The 17,263-nt window shown below is 41.8% G+C and overlaps 1 protein-coding gene across 3 annotated transcripts in view; it reads right to left on the bottom strand.

Moving 5' to 3' along the window:
* Window positions 1-3,875: 3,875 nt before the first annotated feature.
* The window catches only part of THRAP3 (thyroid hormone receptor associated protein 3), a 64,090-nt gene continuing 50,702 nt past the window's right edge, over window positions 3,876-17,263 (bottom strand). For all 3 annotated transcript variants that reach the window (XM_044998062.1, XM_044998064.1, XM_044998063.1), the window contains 7 exons: window positions 14,573-14,745; window positions 13,888-13,999; window positions 12,286-12,370; window positions 9,812-9,996; window positions 7,332-7,524; window positions 6,544-6,693; window positions 3,876-5,231 (listed from right to left, as the gene is read on the bottom strand). In XM_044998062.1, coding sequence (XP_044853997.1) covers window positions 5,010-5,231; window positions 6,544-6,693; window positions 7,332-7,524; window positions 9,812-9,996; window positions 12,286-12,370; window positions 13,888-13,999; window positions 14,573-14,745 — 1,120 coding nt within the window. In that variant the 3' untranslated portion in view covers window positions 3,876-5,009. The remainder of the gene's footprint in view (window positions 5,232-6,543; window positions 6,694-7,331; window positions 7,525-9,811; window positions 9,997-12,285; window positions 12,371-13,887; window positions 14,000-14,572; window positions 14,746-17,263) is intronic.

Raw genomic sequence — 17,263 nt, 5'->3', positions numbered from 1 at the left:
TGGGCTCAGCTGCCTAACAGGGTTAGCAGGAGTGTGACCTCAGCTAAGGTGAGACCATTTCAGGGCAGGCACCTGCAGCCTCACGCGGCAGGGCTGGGGTTTGTTCCCAAGCAAGAGCTGCTCACCCCGCCCCCCCCCCCCGGCTGAGTCCTTCCAAGAGCCCAGAGGGGATCAATACAGCTTCAAAGATGGGGGGAGTTGCCTATTGCAGGGGGTCCTGACGGAGGTCACTGGTAAGAGCCGCCAGGGATGTCTGCTTTGCTCCTGCATCTGTAGCCCAAGACCTCCCGTTTCCTGTCCCGCTGCCATCGCCCTTGGAAATGGAGTCGGGGGGGCGGGTGAGAGAACTCCACTTGCCTCTAGATCTCTGCTGCCCATTTAGGCACCAAAAGACGTGCCCAGATCTTCAGAGGAGCCCAGCCCCTTGGGTGCTGAGCCTTGGATTCTGTCCCTCGAGGGGGCACGTGGCTGAGAGTCAGGGGCTGCTGCTCACAGAGCGCCGAGCTGGGACTTTGGGGGTGTAGCCCTTGGCTCTGCTCTGTGGTTTAGTCTGAAAAGCCCCTGTGGGGCATCAGCCCCCTCGCAATCGCAGAGGGCTGGGGCCAGGCCAGGCCACTCACGCACCATGTCACCACATTGTCGGCAGGGCTAGTTACATGGATTAATTTATTTTTGTTGGTTTGTTTTTTAAAGAAACTATATGAACCCATCCCCCCTCTGCGTTTATTTCCCCACCAGGTGGTTCCTCAAGTCTGGGGTGGGTATAACTGGAGACGATGGAGCAGGAAGCACCCGCCTATCAGCAAAGGAGACATTTGCTTTGGATACGAGTAGCAGAGCGAACCGCAAAGGCTGGAAGGAAATACAGGAACATAAACAGCACCTGATGACACACATCCCTGGGTTGATTAAACCTCAGTCTGGCAAAGGGTCAAGGAATGGGAGAGCTCCGTGTCCACCATCTCTGCGCCCTGCTTAACACCTGCATCTTACCCCATTTGCGTGACCTACGGGACAAGTGGCAGAGGAGGGGTTGGTCCCCTCCTCCCCCCAAGATCACCTAATTGCCTTTCCCGCTGTCTTTGGGAAGTTCCAAGATGTCGGCGCAGACAGAACCCTCTCCCCACAGGCAGGTGCCTCGGACTGAGGATTCAGATTGACCCGGCCTTTGCAACTGACCTGTGCTGCTGTCTCAGGGGACACAGCCCATTGGCTGCAGGTTGAAACTACAGAACTTGTACCTTCATGCTGCTCTTCAGCAACTCTGGATTACTCCGGTTGAGCCCTCTCCCCCACTTGCTGCATACACGTGGGTAAGAAACCTAGGTCTGTGCAGTCATGGACCCTATGCTGCTCTCCAGAGCTTCGGCCACTGGCCTGTCCTAACAGGGAAACTGTCCAGAATTACCAAAGAGCAATTAGCCTCTAGCCCTAATGCTCCCTCTATGGGCTGTGAGCAGATAACCAGAGCAATTCATTCCAGTTCTCCCCCAGCGTCACTGCCCTGGCTCCCTTTGGGGCTGCTATCACTCCTGCCATGCTGGAATCTACCTGGCACACAGCAGCTGTAAAAGGGGTGCGCACACTGTGTATTGATTTATTGCAGGGTGATGTTGGACCAGGAGTGGCAGCAACGGACTTCAACTGTGACAGAAGATCCAGGAGGCAGTTTCACTTGGCAATTCCCCATTTACAATTGCACCTTGAGAGCTTTCAGTTAACCAGCTTTTGACCCATTTTTCTGATTCAGTTTTTCCCAGCTGAGTTGGCTCAATTGTTTTCAGCTTTGTGAAATTGGCCCTTTAAAGCACCAAGTGTGTGCGTGTGTGTATATCAAATTACCTTTCTGTGCAAACAGACATTTATATATATATATATTTGTTTGCACAGAAAGGTAATTTGATAGTTGTACATTAGGTTTCTGGCACCTTCCTCTGAAGCAGCTGGTACTGGCCAGCTGCAGTAAGAGGACACTGGGCCAATAGTTGATCTGGGATGAAAATTGATACTTTCCTATTTAGGTGTTACAATGCCCAGGTTCTGCGAGGTGACAGGTTTCAGATCTGGGTTTTGTGAGCACTTTTAACAGCTTTTTACATGACTGCACCCCATATTTGGGGGGAGGGGGGAGACCACATTTTCATGTTTAAATATGTAATTTTCAGAGAGTTACAGTTCTAAGTTAACCACGAGTACTGCTGTTGAGCACAACGATCACCACACCTCTCTGATTCACGTACCAAGGAGTTAGTGACATCAGTGAGACAATAGTTCAACTTTGACACCAGCGAAATGGAATTACCACTTCATTCTCTGCCAATTTACAGAGCTGTTTGTTTTATTGATGGCAAACTGGATTGGTGACTGTGGGGGCCAATTATCGCTTCAGTCTCTCGCTACCGAGGAAGCTCATTTTTGGAGCACGCTGGTGGGTGGTTTCTCCTCCACGTCCCCCAGTCATAAGCATCTCTCACCAGACAGTATCACAATACTCTGAGTACCCTTTAAAGCTACTGAGCTTTTTACTACTCCTAGCAAGTCAAAGAGAAAAGTGTTTCAGCCTGAAAAAGAAGCCTTGGGACTTTTACACTCCTCAGCCTGCAGCTGTAATAACCTCATCACGCCAATAAAACCCAGGAGACAAGAACTGGACTGGTGAGATGATACTGCAGACGCTAAAAAGATGATGCAGCTAGAAACTAGCTGACAGGTGACGATGGGTGCAGGTGACACTCCCTCTCAATGCATACACTGATATTCTAACATCATTGCTCTGAGTTTAAGTGTTACAGTGGAGCTGCCCTCCCAGTGCCATGTGATCCAGAATGGGCAAGAACCATATTTCAAGAAAAAGCAGGGTGCATGCAGTGCGCTACAACAGTACCTGCCAGTGCTGCTCCCACCCTAAAGCAAGAAAACCTGCCCCAGTTCTTGAGAATTTCATTTGCTTAAGAAACAAAGTCTTTGCGAGAGAGAAGGATTCTTTGTGTGAAAGTCAGCAGCGTCCTGGCCAGGACTGTGCAGTGAACAATTCCCAGTGGGCAAATCCATAATCATTTAGGCAAAGGCATGTTTTAACTGACCACCATTAAGGAAAAGTGTAGCACCTAGTGCCTGATTACTGTATCTAATCTGTATTGTACAATCTATGGGATAAATAATTCCTTACTAGATGTGTGACTATAGAACTGCACCAAAGTAACATCTGAAATAATATAGGCAACAGTGAGCGCATGGAGGCGGCTTGTTGTATTCCTCAGAGCAGGTCTCTTGTTTCTACACTACAGAATGAAATAATGAACGCTGTCAATGTAACGCTCTCTCTAAGTATAGCCCTCTACACCTAGCTAACCATGTGGCCTAGGAACTTCTTGTTCTGTGCTTTAATTAAATCTGGAGTTAAGTGCAGTCAGTGCAAACAGTTGAACAATGGAGACAACCACAAATGCATCAGCTCAGAATTCCCTCCCCCTCCTTTGCGTCACTCTGGTTGATTCTAGTTTCTCTCTTGCAGATCAGTCAGCACTTTTTAAAGCCTCCATTTCCAGCCGCAGCATTGATCGCTCTGATTCTACCCTGTTGCTGGACACAGCATTTGCTACTTTTGGCTTCCCCTCTCCACTTGGAAGGCAAAGGTCTGGTGCAAGGGGAGGCCCCGTATTCGGCATGAGAAACAAACTGGAGTTACACCTATGGCTTATTTTATTGTATTTTTATTTGCATGAGGAGTTGAAACAAACTTTAGGGGTTTACTAAACAGGAACTGTTCAAGTCAAACAAACTATAGTTAGCAGGTGATGGGGGAGGGGAAGGGGGGCGCACAGCAATCTTGGGGAAGGCAGAGATGGAGGGGGGAAGAGGCTGATGTCTTTTTACAACATGTGCACACACTAAACCTGTGCATGAATGCGCCTCTCCTCCCTACAGGCTCACCAACCACAGAGCTATTTGCTAAACCTCTTCAGAACATTGTAAATGTAAAGCTGAAGGTAAATGAAACCACAACTTTCCTTAGCCAGCACAGGAGGGACTTGCTTTTTTGTTTTAGAAAAAGATTAATAAAAATATTGAAAAAATTCTTCTCCTTTTATATATTTTAACCTAGTAGAATTCAGCAGTTTCTTAGAAAACTATGTTACCCTGGAAAGAACATTCAAGTTCACAACCAGCTGCAAAGAGGATACACACAATGTCTACAAGCAGCTTGGGATTCCAGCACACAAGGACCAGGTCTAGCGGCATACACACTAAAATGGGTGAAGAGCAGGGTGCATTTTTGCCATGCTAACTATAACTTTCAGCATAAAAGAAAAAAATATGGTGGTTTTAAAAAGGCTCTAAACTCAACTGATACATACAAAAATTAGTTTTTAAAAATAATCATAGCAGTTTGGTCCCAACTCCAAGTTAACATTTAGATGTTTATTCACGTGCTTGTTTTCTTATAAGAACCAAAAATAGTTTCCAAAATTAGCCATTTTTAATTGGTGTTACTACATACGCAAAGGCCTAAAATAAGTAGAATATGAATTTAAAAAACAAAATACACAAGAGGGGAGAAAAATAAGCAGGTGAGTTAATCCTCACCTTTATCATCTCAAATTATAAGAGAAACAAAAAATGTCAAGATACTGGGTTAAGCTGGGCACAAACTGAAATCCACACCGTCTTCAAAGACTGTTGCCAAAAAAATATCTGACCATCTAATAAGGTCACAAACAAGAGACAAAATTTATGATCACACTCGATATTGACCTTATTCAGGCCAGCAAGTAACGTCTTTGGGAAGAAAGATATACTCCAAGAGTGGATCCGAATGTAAGTGATCAGTCCCAGTCCACATGTACGGAGGCTGAATTTTAAAAATGCAGTTAACTTAAGATAATTTCAAAGCTCCTCAGCAGAGCTCTGTTCAGCACTTCAGCATTACCCTGGCAGAGACTCCAACACTGCCTTGCAGGATCCTCTTCCTCCTTGCCAGGGTGCCCAGGGACATGCAGACTCCCTGGCTAGTCAGCAGCTGACTGTAGGTTGTCCTTTTCCTCTCGATTCTCCGTTCCACTTTCATCATCCTCAATTTCTCCCTCTTCTCCACTAAATTTGTCGTGGGCCCACTTGGGGCTAGTGCTCGATTTTCTGAACATGAAACGACCTCTCCCGCGGGGGAAGGAACCCCGGCCTCGGCCTCTGTTCACCCATTTCTCACCACCTTCACCCTCCCGGTCATCGTGCTGCACAGGAAAGAAATCAGCCAGGTCAGACAACACTCAAATCACTTTCATCAATAAAAACGTAAATAGGCACAATATCATCCCCTAAAATAACCCCATCTTAAGCTGTGCAACACTGCAGCACAAATCGGATCCCCTTATTGTTTAGGCAATGTGTGTCAAGTCGGATGAATAGTGAATTCAGTACATAAAAGAAGTACAAGTACATGTTTGTGTTTGAGAGTAGCAGCCCCACTGGTTGAGGCTGGAAGGGCACAGCTCACTAAGCATGCTTTACGTTCCCCTCTACTTTTGTGCATGTGTTTCTTTTTCTGGCACAAAGCTTTTAGCAGTTTTCAGGACCAGGTAGGACACTGGGGGCACCAACACACTCCAGACTCAATGGGCCTGCAACTGATTCTGTGCTTGCAGCTAGGAAGTTATTTTATGGAGGATTTTACATGCAGTTATGTTCGTCCCACCTAACTAACTCTTCTGAACAGCTTTCCACCTATTTTCAGATGCTCTTTCGACCGTGTATGTCATGTTTACAACACATTTTTTAAAATGTTTGGGAACATTTTGCATAAGAGAAAGATGCTATTGGGACAGCTCATTTTGATTAGGTTTATGGACTGGTTACATGACCTGGAATATTGTATCTAGGAGAGTGAAGTAGAGACCAACACAATATATAATAAAGATTATGTCTTCAACAGCAATCAGAAGAGAGGGCAGAAGACGGGACAGCAAGAGTGATTTAGGACTAAGCCACATATGACCTTTATAATAACCCTGAAGAAAGATTAGAGGGATCTCAAATATCCAACAGAAAGGGGGCGGGGGGGAAGAGGTGTTGGTGCAAATAAGCCATTTAAAGCGGACGGTAACTCAAAAGTGAAGCCCTGGGAGAAATCAATGCAGGATTTTGCCAGACTAGCAGATGGAAAATGAAAGAATGCTACAGCCAGCAATAAAAGTGAATCGCATTAGCCAATCCCAGAAGCAGCAGGGCACTGACAGATGGATTCTAACTGGGTTAAGATGCATTTCCCATACTGCCCATGGAGGAGATGTTCTTTTCCTGGGCCCTCCAGATTTTGGTTAGTGGCAAACAGCTCTACAACGGTCAGAGCCAACTGCTCCCTAGTTGTGAGTAAAGATTTCTAGAGGCCTCTTACGGGGGGCAGTGAGGCGAGAACCCCAGAACTGGTATTTTAGATAGTTTAATCGTTGCTGGTTCTCTCTTCCCAGAAGACGACACAACCTGTAAGAGCAGACAGGATGCAGAGCAAAGCATGTTCATGCGTATCCTGGTTCTTCCGAAACATACCAGATAATACTTTTTACTCTTGGGCGTGTACTCTGGGTCCCACTCCTCATCCCTGTTTCGCTTCTGAAAGTCATTGCTGCTGCTGCTGTTGTTGTTGTTATTGTTTCCCGAAAAGGTGCCTCTGTTCCATCCTCTCCCCCTTGCTCTGAACTGGAGTAGCACCAACAGAAGAGGGGTACAGAGAAAAGTACTTAGAGAAATGGCATTAGGTCTTTCTTTCATGTAACTAACTGTTCCCAAGCAAACCTTTAGCCTAGCCACAAGAAGACTGTCAAACACCTACACACTCATTACCTATTAATATTTTTGACCTTATCTGATCACATAGCTGTGTACTTCTGTGGGTAGCTACCTATCTGTTTATATGCACGTGCAGCGAGTGCAAGGGAAGGCATTTCACCCATATAACGTGCAAACACAGCAGGGCTATTTGTTTAAAACATCAGCTATTTCTAAGGAACCAGTGCAATTGCAGCCAGAAGAGTTATTAAAATGGCTTCATCGTAAGTTCTCTGACACAAGCTTGTCTACTCCTGTCAGTGCTGCTGACACACACTAGAGCCTACTGGATTGGATACGGTCTCGGACGTCAGCAGCAAGACTGCCAATTTCAATTTCCAGAATTTATGCTGGGCTGGTGATTGGGAGCCACCATAGGGTGTAGAACCACAATGAGACTACTGTATTTCCAGTCACCTTTAAGATCACATTCTACCTGGTAAAAGCAGCAATTTGCACAAAGTCTTCTGCAAAGCTTTTTTGCTGTTGTTTTTTAGGGGGTAACTTACGAAGGTCCCTCTAGCTCTTCCTCTCTCATTTGGGCCAGCAAACTCTTTTGTCCCAAGCCTGGATTTGTCAAAGCCTGTGGTACACTCCTCCCTCTCCTCGCTCTCCTCTGGATAGTCCTCCCCTTTGTACGAACGAGAAGATGGTGAAGATGAAGAAGTGGACCTGGATCTCTCACGCACTCTCCTGTGTTTCCTGTACCACGGATTCAGAGCGGGACAGGGGAGAGAAAATCACCAGTGTGGTCATTAACTTGGTACTGTCCTGTCTCGGCTGTGAAGTCACGCTATCACTCCTCCACCCTCCCTTATTATGTCCATGCGCAGCCAAAGTCACAGCTCAGGATCAGCTACAATGTGCAGCTCTGAGGTCACAAGACAGCTCCTTTTCCAGGATTTGTTCTTAAAACCATACACAAATTGTAAGGAGGCATCTGACACTTTTCAGCGTATATTATTTGTAATAAGATAGCAAACTGAAGCCCAACTGAGAACAGACCCCACTGTGATAGATGCTGTACAAACACATAGACAATACCTGCCCTAGAGCTTACAGACTAAACAGATGAGATGGGGGAAGAGAGAGATGGGACGTGACTTCCTTAAGGTCACACAGCAGGGCAGTAACAGAGCTGGGAATAGGATAACCCCAGTCTTCTGACCCCCAGAGTCCAAGGCCCTGTCCACCAGGCTGTGCTCTCTGATCACAGAGCTCTTTAAACCTATTGTACAGCTATGCAGCCGGGACTGATTTATTCCTCCTACTGGCCTCCTTTCTCCAGTAGGTACCTTGACCTGCATCATCACGGGAGAAAAAAATCCACCCAGCTGAAGGGGCTTTTTTTGTTAAAGAGTTTCCAGTTATGACACATTTGTAAAAGAAATCCAGGTGCATTCTGTGTTATATGAGAAACTTCTATTTAAGGTAATGTCACTCTATGACATGACCAGATTTGCAAACTGCACCTTTCTGAGAGGAAATAAAATGGTCAGCAATTGCATGGCTAGAAGAACATTACAGAACGATTCCATGAGGCTGAGCTGTTCCTCTAGGGGCCTGATCCAGCAAAGCACTTCAGCGTGTGTTTAACCTGAAGCACATGAATAGTTACATTGACTTTAATGGGAAAATTCACAATTCATGGTGAGCACAAGTTTTGATGGATCAGGGTGCAGCCTGCCAGTTCTGTCTGAATGTATGAATATGCACAAAAAGGCTATTTCTTTGCCAATTTTGACAGCCATGGTGTCATTCAAAAGCCAGCAGGTTATAGATGAGCAGTAAAGGTATTTTATTTAAAAATTAAGTCACCTATTGGTCCAGTGAACTCAAAAACACATCACAAGGTTTCTCCTGGGTTACAAACAAGTCACAGCGCCAAAATAATCTCTGTGCATTAGTTAAAAGGAAAATGGAACCAATGGGAAAGTATTAAAATGAACTGAAGAGCAAATCATTGGAGTCACTGACCACATTTCTCCATTCTGTGTGAAGCGAAGGCAGTAACAAAACAAAAAGGTCATTTGCTCATCCTGGCACAAGCAGCCACTTAGTTTGTTTCCCCTGATTATTCAACATGTACGATAGTTGCATGTCCCCTTTGTAGTTCTGCATCTAAGCACAGCTCAGCTCTATTAGTTACAGCAGCAGGCATACTACTAGGGCTGTCAAGCAATTAATCGCACTGTTAAACAATAGAATATCATTTATTTTAAATATTTTTGGATGTTTACTACATTTTCAAATATATTAATTTCAATTACAACACAGAATACAAAGTGTACAGTGCTCACTTTATATTTATTTTTTTATTAAAGATATTTGCACTGTAAAAAAGATAGTATTTTTCAATTCACCTAATACAAGCACTGTAGTGCAATCTCTTTATCATGAAAGTTGAATTTACAAATGTAGAATTATGTACCAAAAACCTGCATTCAAAAATAAAACAATGTAAAACTTTAGAGCCTACAAGTCCAATCAGTCCTACTTCTTCTTCAGCCAGGCTCTAAATAAAGTTTTACATTGTTTTTAAGTGCACTTGTATAACAAAAAAACCTACAATTGTATGTTGCACTTTCATGATAAAAAGATTGCACTACAGTACTTGTATGAGGTGAATTGAAAAATACTATTTATTTTATCATTTTTACAGTGCAAATTTTTGTAATAAAAAATAATATAAAGTGAGCACTGTAGACTTTGTATTCTTTGTTGTAACTGAAATTGATATATCTGAAAATGCAGAAAACATCCACAAATATTTAATAAATTTCAATTGGTATTCTATTGTTTAACAGTGCGATTAATTGTGATTCATTTTTTAAAATCACGATTTTTTTTTAGTTAATCGTGCGAGTTAACTATGATTAATCGACAGCCTTAGATACTATCAATTGCATAACGCAAGGTCTTGTTTCCAATCACAATAAAAGTGGCACGGATCATGCAATAAGGAAGTGAAGATTAGCCTTCTACATACTTCTTTTTTGACCCTTTGTGACTTCTCTCTGGTTTCTCAGTTGATCTTTCCCTTGAATGGCTTGAATCTCTTGAGTCCACGGATTCTCTCGACTTCTCTCGTTTAAGATCTCTTTCCTTATGTTTTTTACGACGTTCGATATCAAGGCGCAGGTCAACTGGGTCGTCTTTATATTTCCCTTCAGTCTGTAAAAGCAGGGATGGGTGAGAGTTTAACAGAAAGGTTTAGCAGCTTATCAAAGACTTCAGCACCATTACTTTGCTACTGTCTGCAGAGACTTCCGGAGGGCATGAGTTTATAAACCAACCATTCAAAAATGCAGAATGATTCACTACAAGAATATAACATCTTCATTTGAAGTCTTCTGTTTTCCTACATATTGTATTATATATACACTTTCCCTCTTTAAAACAGTATAAACATACATTGATAATCCGGAGAGGGGAACCATATCAGGAAACCAAAGACTAACTTGGGTTATGTATCACAACCAGAGAAAATGGAGAACATTAGCGGCTAATGGTCCTCTAATGAGAAGTCAAGTCCGAACTGATTTTGTATCACAACTGGGGCGCACATGCAGCCCTAGGTCTTTGGGTTTCTTGTGTCCCCCAGGGGATTGCCACCAAATAACAGAATTCCTCCCCCTCCTCAGACAGATCAGACCCATCTCCCTGAATGACAGAAGAAATTTTAAAGTGCTAGACCTGAAGGCAGCACTGAAGGAGAGAGGGGCAATAGCTGTTTGCCACTTGGAAGATGTGATGCTAACATCACGGTTACTAATTCAAGTGGTGGAGTCACACAGAGGCCAGAGTACCACAGCTGTTGAATTTATTCTGGGAAATATCATGAACATTCTCGGAATCTTGTTTTAATCGCTGTCAATTGAAACCAAACCTCCTTACTAGTAGTGATCTTCTCTATGAATGACACGCCAGTTGCACTTTATTTCACAGAACCAGGGGGGCATTCTACACAAGATTTTCCCCTCCACGTATCTGTCTAGCAGGTCTATTAACGTAAGTTACATTACGAAGAGAAGAGAAAATAGCCAATAACCAGAAAAGGCACAGTCAGGAATAGTATAGTTAATTGTATGCAGAAAAACCTTCCACACTAGGTACAATCTTTTAAATTTAGTGAACAAGAGGAAATTTTCTGGGTGTGTAACACTTGTCTTAATATCGTTTTCCAATTAAGAAATTCTCCTTTGGAAAAGGAAAATAGTTATTGGGTTAACTGAGTAGGCTCTAGAGTATTTGCACACAGTGCTATGCTTGGGAACTGCATGACTGGATTTGCAACATGCACCAGATGATTAGATTTGCCTTGAATTAAATAAAAACAGGGATTAGTAATTCTCTAGCTATTAAATTTTTACTTACATGAATTTCTAAACACTTTTTTGTTTAAATAAAGATTAATTTCAATTAGCAGCAGGAGTGGGAGTTGGTGCTTTGTTTGTATTGTTTGCTCTTCTGCTTTCCCCAGGCAAAGGGTTTTAACTCAGAGCAAAAATGCTCCCAACACGATGGTTGACAGGTAAGTGACAATCATCATCAGCAACCTTATGTAGCGCAGCAGACACCTATTTGCATTTGTGAGGGCACATCTGTTTCATGAAGGGCTGGAGAGCTGTTTGAAAACCATGTTTTTTATACACACTGCCAAGCTGGCGCTCAGAGATCAGGCCCATCAAATTCATCTCACCATCGTCCATGTCAAGCCACAAGTGTGTTTGGAAAAAATCAAAAACAAATATATGAAACAAGTAAGGTTTCAGCAGGACCGTTTAAATCTCTTCACTGTAAATATGTATGAAGTTGAACAAACAAAGATTAAAAACCCCAAAATGTAACATTTTAGATTAATCCATTTTTATAATTGCTTATAGATTGTATAATGGCTTAACACTGTTCTACTCAAAATAGCTAATATACTGGATTCCCAGGGGCCTGTTCTATCAAAACAGATGCTGAGTGTTAAAGCAACAGCAATCAACAGAAATGATACAGTAAAGTGTTAGAACAAGATTTATTATCTGCTTAGTAATAGTGTATTTGGTTTAGATATGGATTTATTTTTACTTTCCTTTTTGACATGCATGTCTTTTGAAAACATGGTTGGAAATATCGCATGTATACAATTGATTTAATAATACTTACAAGCAGAAAAATATCACAAAAAGTCTCTTCTCTCATCATGGGCACTTGTTCCAAATATCCTCTTTTTTTTTCTCAAGCTCACCTCAATTGACTTTGGGGTCATTTACCATATTCTAACCACTTCACAAAGGTTGTTGATACATTTTTAATAAAAATTAACCCTTTGTAGTTCATTTTTAGAATTATGCCCATCCTTAAAAGAAAAACACAAACTTAAGTAGAGAGTAATTTAAACAAAAACATCACTGTTAAGTTCATGCCCAATGCACTCATTTGGTTCAATTATTGATCAGATCAACAGTTCACCTTGTTGCCTGGCTCTCTGGTGCTCTTCATTTCCTCTGGAGTGAATCCGTGTTTTCTGAAAGTACTGGGAGAAATGTCTATCCTCCTAAAAATAAAGCAGAGAATGAAGCTATTACAAGCCTTCCCATAAACAGTACTCCAAGTTCTCCTAATCCTAATTCTATTTTAAAACAGGTAGTTTCTCCATTATAAATACACACACTATACGGCTTTTTAAGGAAAAGCTGAGCAGGCCATTACTCCCTGAAAGTGAGATGCTATGAATATAGAGCAACACACAATCCTGATATTCAGACCGTAACAGGTGCATTATGTTAATGAACTAATCATTAGTGTGTTAAAAGTCCTTGTAATATGGTTTTCTTACCCATGATTGACTGGGAAGCTGCTGAGCATACGTTACTGTGCTGGCCCCCACAAATCACAGGTCTCTTGTACAATATTTCATTGCCTACTTCAATGGCAAAGCCCAATAGCTCCAAAGAAAGAGCTATCTAGCAGTTTGCAAATATGGTAAAGAGGTTATATTTATTTACAAAAAAGAGACTGGCAAATTTAAACTGGGTTTGGGCTGAAAATCTAGAGACACTTCTCTGTGCCTAGATAATAGGATGGATGACCACACATACAGTGCAAACAACAATACTTAGGCAGAAACACCAGTAGGGGCAATTTTAAAAAAATAAATTAATATAATTTGGGAATAGCCATATCACAGAGGCACTGTTGTCACTTACTTTTGTGGGTTTAAAATTGTGTGTGATAAGACCAAACAAGAACAAGGGGACAGTCAATAAAATTGAAAAAAGAGAAATGTAAAGGTGAGAGCATAAATGTATATGATGATTTTTTTTTTTTTAAGGACTAATCAATCTGTGGAATGTATTTCCTCAAACTAGGAGCCTGGAGCTTGCACGATTCAAAGACAATTAGGCATTTCTGTGACATGAACATGCAATTACATTAGACATCATCAAAAACAATTTGATAAGGGATATAAGCCTTCATGCTTCAGAGCCTTCAGCCATCTAAAAAGGACTAAGAACAACCTTTTCTGAGTCAGGTTATTCCATAGTTGTCCTTACAGGGTTTTTTACACCTTCCTCTGAATCAGCTGGGATTATCAGAGAATGGAAATCAAACTAGACCAGGGTTTCTCAAACTTCATTGCACCGCGACCCCCTTTTGACAACAAAAATTACTACAAAACGGCAGGAAGAGGGACCAAAGCCTGAGCCCCCCACCCTGGGGGGGGGGGGTGACAAAGTTTGAGGGCTTCAGCCCTGGGCAGTGGGGGTTGGACTTTGGCTTCAGCTCCAGGCCCCAGCAAGTTTAATGACAGCCCTGGCGACCCCATTAAAACAGGATTGTGACCCACTTTGGGGTCCTGACCCACAGTTTGAGAACCACTGAACTAGACAAATCACTGACCTTGTCCAAGGCCCAATATGGCAATTACTATGTTCCTAACTAGATGGCTGATAAGTTGTGTTTACTGTTGGCTCCTCTTTTGTATTTTTGAATTATGCCCCATAGTTAACTATTGACATTTTAAAAATACCCCTGGAGCTTTAGAAAAAACATTAAAACAATACTCCCCACCTGTGGATTTCAGGGCTCTTCTTGTTTTTAGCTTGATCTTGCTCCATTCCTCTCTTTAGGTATTTTGTAAAGCGTTCGTTCAGTGTCATTCCTGAAGACCCAAAGTGATGCTCTGTCGGGGTTTTCAATGAAGAAACATCACACAATTAAGACAAGTCAGATTTTAGGAAACGACATGTGAGCTCTACCATCATGTCTGCTATGGATTCAGAAAGTAAAAATGTGTAGCCAGAGGACAAACGGATGAGAGTCAATGGGTCTAGCAAATGAGGCCACCCCCTTGAAATCAAAGAAATGGCGCATGCCTGTGTCGGTGGTGAATTCTTCCCCAAATCTCTTTAACAATGAACATATTTTTTAAATAAAAACTGAATTTATGCAAATGTATTAGAATACCCCAAATATCTGCAGATCCCATGCCAGTCTGCAGCAAAAGTATTGCTTTTTGCTGTTTCAAGGGTAGGCAAGACTGCCTTCCCCCATCTCCTCCTACAGCTAAACGCAAGAACTTGGGGGAAAACTTCTCACATGGTTGCTATTCTACTCTATCACTTGCCCTGTTGGTCAGCAATTCTCTTGGGTAACTAACTAGCATGAATGGAACACTGTTCCAAGGAACAGACATAGTGGGGTGCAGAAGCAAAGGGTGAACTTTCAACCAAGAACGCGTGGACATTTGACTCACCTTTTACATGATGGACTATGGTCACTATGTGCTGAGCAAACAATTCAGAAGGACTTCGCTGAGACTGAGCTGACTGTATATGGTGGAAAATGGAGCGGAACTCCTGCTCTTTTTTGTTGCTGTGCACTAAGTCACGACATAGCTTCCGCTCCTGTGCCAATAAACCACTTGGACTAGAAAAGAACATACATTTTAAAAATATAACCATCATAAAAGCAAGCTAAACAAAAGCAGCTTTCAAACTGCAAGTTGACAACCTTCAAAGCAATAAACTGGACTTATTCCAGCCACTGCATTTTATGTACTACTAGAAAGTCATCTGCAATACAATTTTCAATGGTTCTGTGTTTGCCCCCTTACATGGCTTCTGAACTATGGGTTCCTCTTTTCTGCAAGGTTCATCAGAAACTTCCCTATTTATAGCCAGATCTTGTTACAATCTGCAAATGATGGGCTATCTGCATCAGCCTCATATAGGAAGAAGCGTATTTTACTTTTTCCTTCCCCCTCCAACATCTGCAGCTAGATTTTAATCTCAGAAGCAGTAGAGAAAACTGGATAGGACCAGGACCAGAAGCTCTTCTCAGCCATCATTTATTTGATGCCCAAGTGTGTTAAATATCCCAAAAGAAGTGGAGGCAACCACAGAAGATGGAAGAAGGATCTTCAAAGCCCTGAAAAGGTTGGGTAAGACCTTAATATTGCCCTAGAATAAATCTAATGAAAGCTGGATCTGTTAATAATAAATGTGCCTCACCACAATGGGCAATCAGACCCACACTGAGGATGAGAGAGTAGAAGTAACAAAAGGTTGCTCAGAAACAGGAGAGCTGACTGTCCAGTATTGCTCAACCAACATCCCAGTTCTTGCATGTAAGTCAAACCCTTCCCATCACATCATGGATACCCCCGACCCCATCATCCCTGGAGAAGAACAGCAGTCACCACCGCCCTGCTGCAGCACAGAGAGGACTGATTTAAACCAAAGTGATTTAAAGCACCAAGCAGGAACTTTAAACTTTGATTTTAATCTTGTTCTACATTTGTACTTCAGTATAACCTTTCTTTAGGAAAATAACTCACCAATGAGACTGGACCTTTAAAACATATTGATCTACAACTAAATATAGCCTTGACACAAAATTTGGTACTTTTTGCTAGCCAGGAAGATACGCTGTATCTATACACATTTATTTAAGCAACTATATAGCATTACTTACTTTTGTTCAGATTCTTACATTATTACGTTATAAAATGGTGACTGATGCATTTCTTACATACTAGATGCTAATTTTTTTACGTGTGATTTGTGTCAAGCTGTATTTGGATGAAAACTGAAATTCAATTAAAAATGCACAAAACCAGCATTTTAGAATTGTTTTTTGATTAAATAAAGCTCCCTTAAATGTGCCAGATACATCAGAAAAAAGTTTATCAAAACTTGTTTTGCATTTAAACCTGACTAAACAAAGGAAGAATAAACTGTAGTGAGTGAACAGACTACTTATGGTCACCAACGGCCAGATTTTCAAAAGGTATCTAAGATGCAGAGATGTGTCTAATGGGATTATAAAAGCACCGGAGTTAAGCACCTGACTCCCACTGAAGTTAACTGGAGTTAGGTACCGTGGGTGCTTAAATGCTTTTGTAAACCCAGTAGGCACCTACATATCTTTGAAACTCTGGTCCCATGTTCTTCAAATTCTTAGAACTAGTAGATCTTATTCTCTCCCAGCAGATTATTATCCATAGACAAGAGGAGGAAAACAAGCTTTTGGCTGTTAATGGATTTTTTGGCTGTTAATGGATTTTTCATCTTTGAATGAACTAGTCCAACAGAAGACAATCGTCTCACTACACCTGCTAGCTACACTGAAACCAAAAATAATTAAACTAAATGCTTTCCAGCCCAACAGAAACCGAAAGCACTTGCTGAAAGCATTTTCTCCAGACTAAAAATAATGAAAATATAGATCCTTAATGCAGTACATAACATTATTTCCCCCCGATTCTGTATAAAAAAGCAGCACCCTTTAACTCATTAAAACTCAAGAGGGCTCACTGATGCAGTATTTAATTACATTATTTTAACAGATTATAGTAAATCTAGGCCTTAAAATAGGTTGTCATCATTTCAAATTTAATTTTAAACTGATTTTTAAAAAGAAAAATGTATTTAAGATAAAAAGTCTGATTTTATTTGTTTAAAGTGAGGGTTCTTCATCCACTCTGCTGCAGCAGAATATAATCCACCCATCTCCACAGCACAGACCTCATGTATAGAATTGCTTCAGTAAAAGCAAATCTTGTGGCTCAGAAAAGGCTGTTTTTTAAAGCACATCCAAACTGCATAACAACACTAATGATAATTCTGATTGCTTATTGTTTGCATGTTCAAAGTACTGTTCAGATATTAATCCCTAAAACCTGTGATGTATGTCCTCACATCTGACTCACAGGCCATTAGCAGCCATCTTAGTTCCTTTCTCTTCATTCCTGCTGAGATTTAGCGCTCCCTCTAGTGTTCCACTGAGCAAACTGACATTTATTGACTAGTAGCTCTTCCCTTTAGCAGAACTAACTTTACTCAGCATCCCCCTAGTGGTCTCCTGAAGCACCAGAGCCTTACAGAAAATTTTAAGTGGCTTTTGGGGCTTCTAGGATTTCACTAGCAATGTTACCATACATTGA

This window comes from Mauremys mutica, chromosome 23, assembly GCF_020497125.1.
Source record: "Mauremys mutica isolate MM-2020 ecotype Southern chromosome 23, ASM2049712v1, whole genome shotgun sequence".
In the NCBI taxonomy this organism is placed as follows: Eukaryota; Metazoa; Chordata; order Testudines; family Geoemydidae; genus Mauremys; species Mauremys mutica.
Note: the sequence above shows the minus strand (reverse complement) of the source record. Positions and strands in the feature narration are given on the sequence as shown.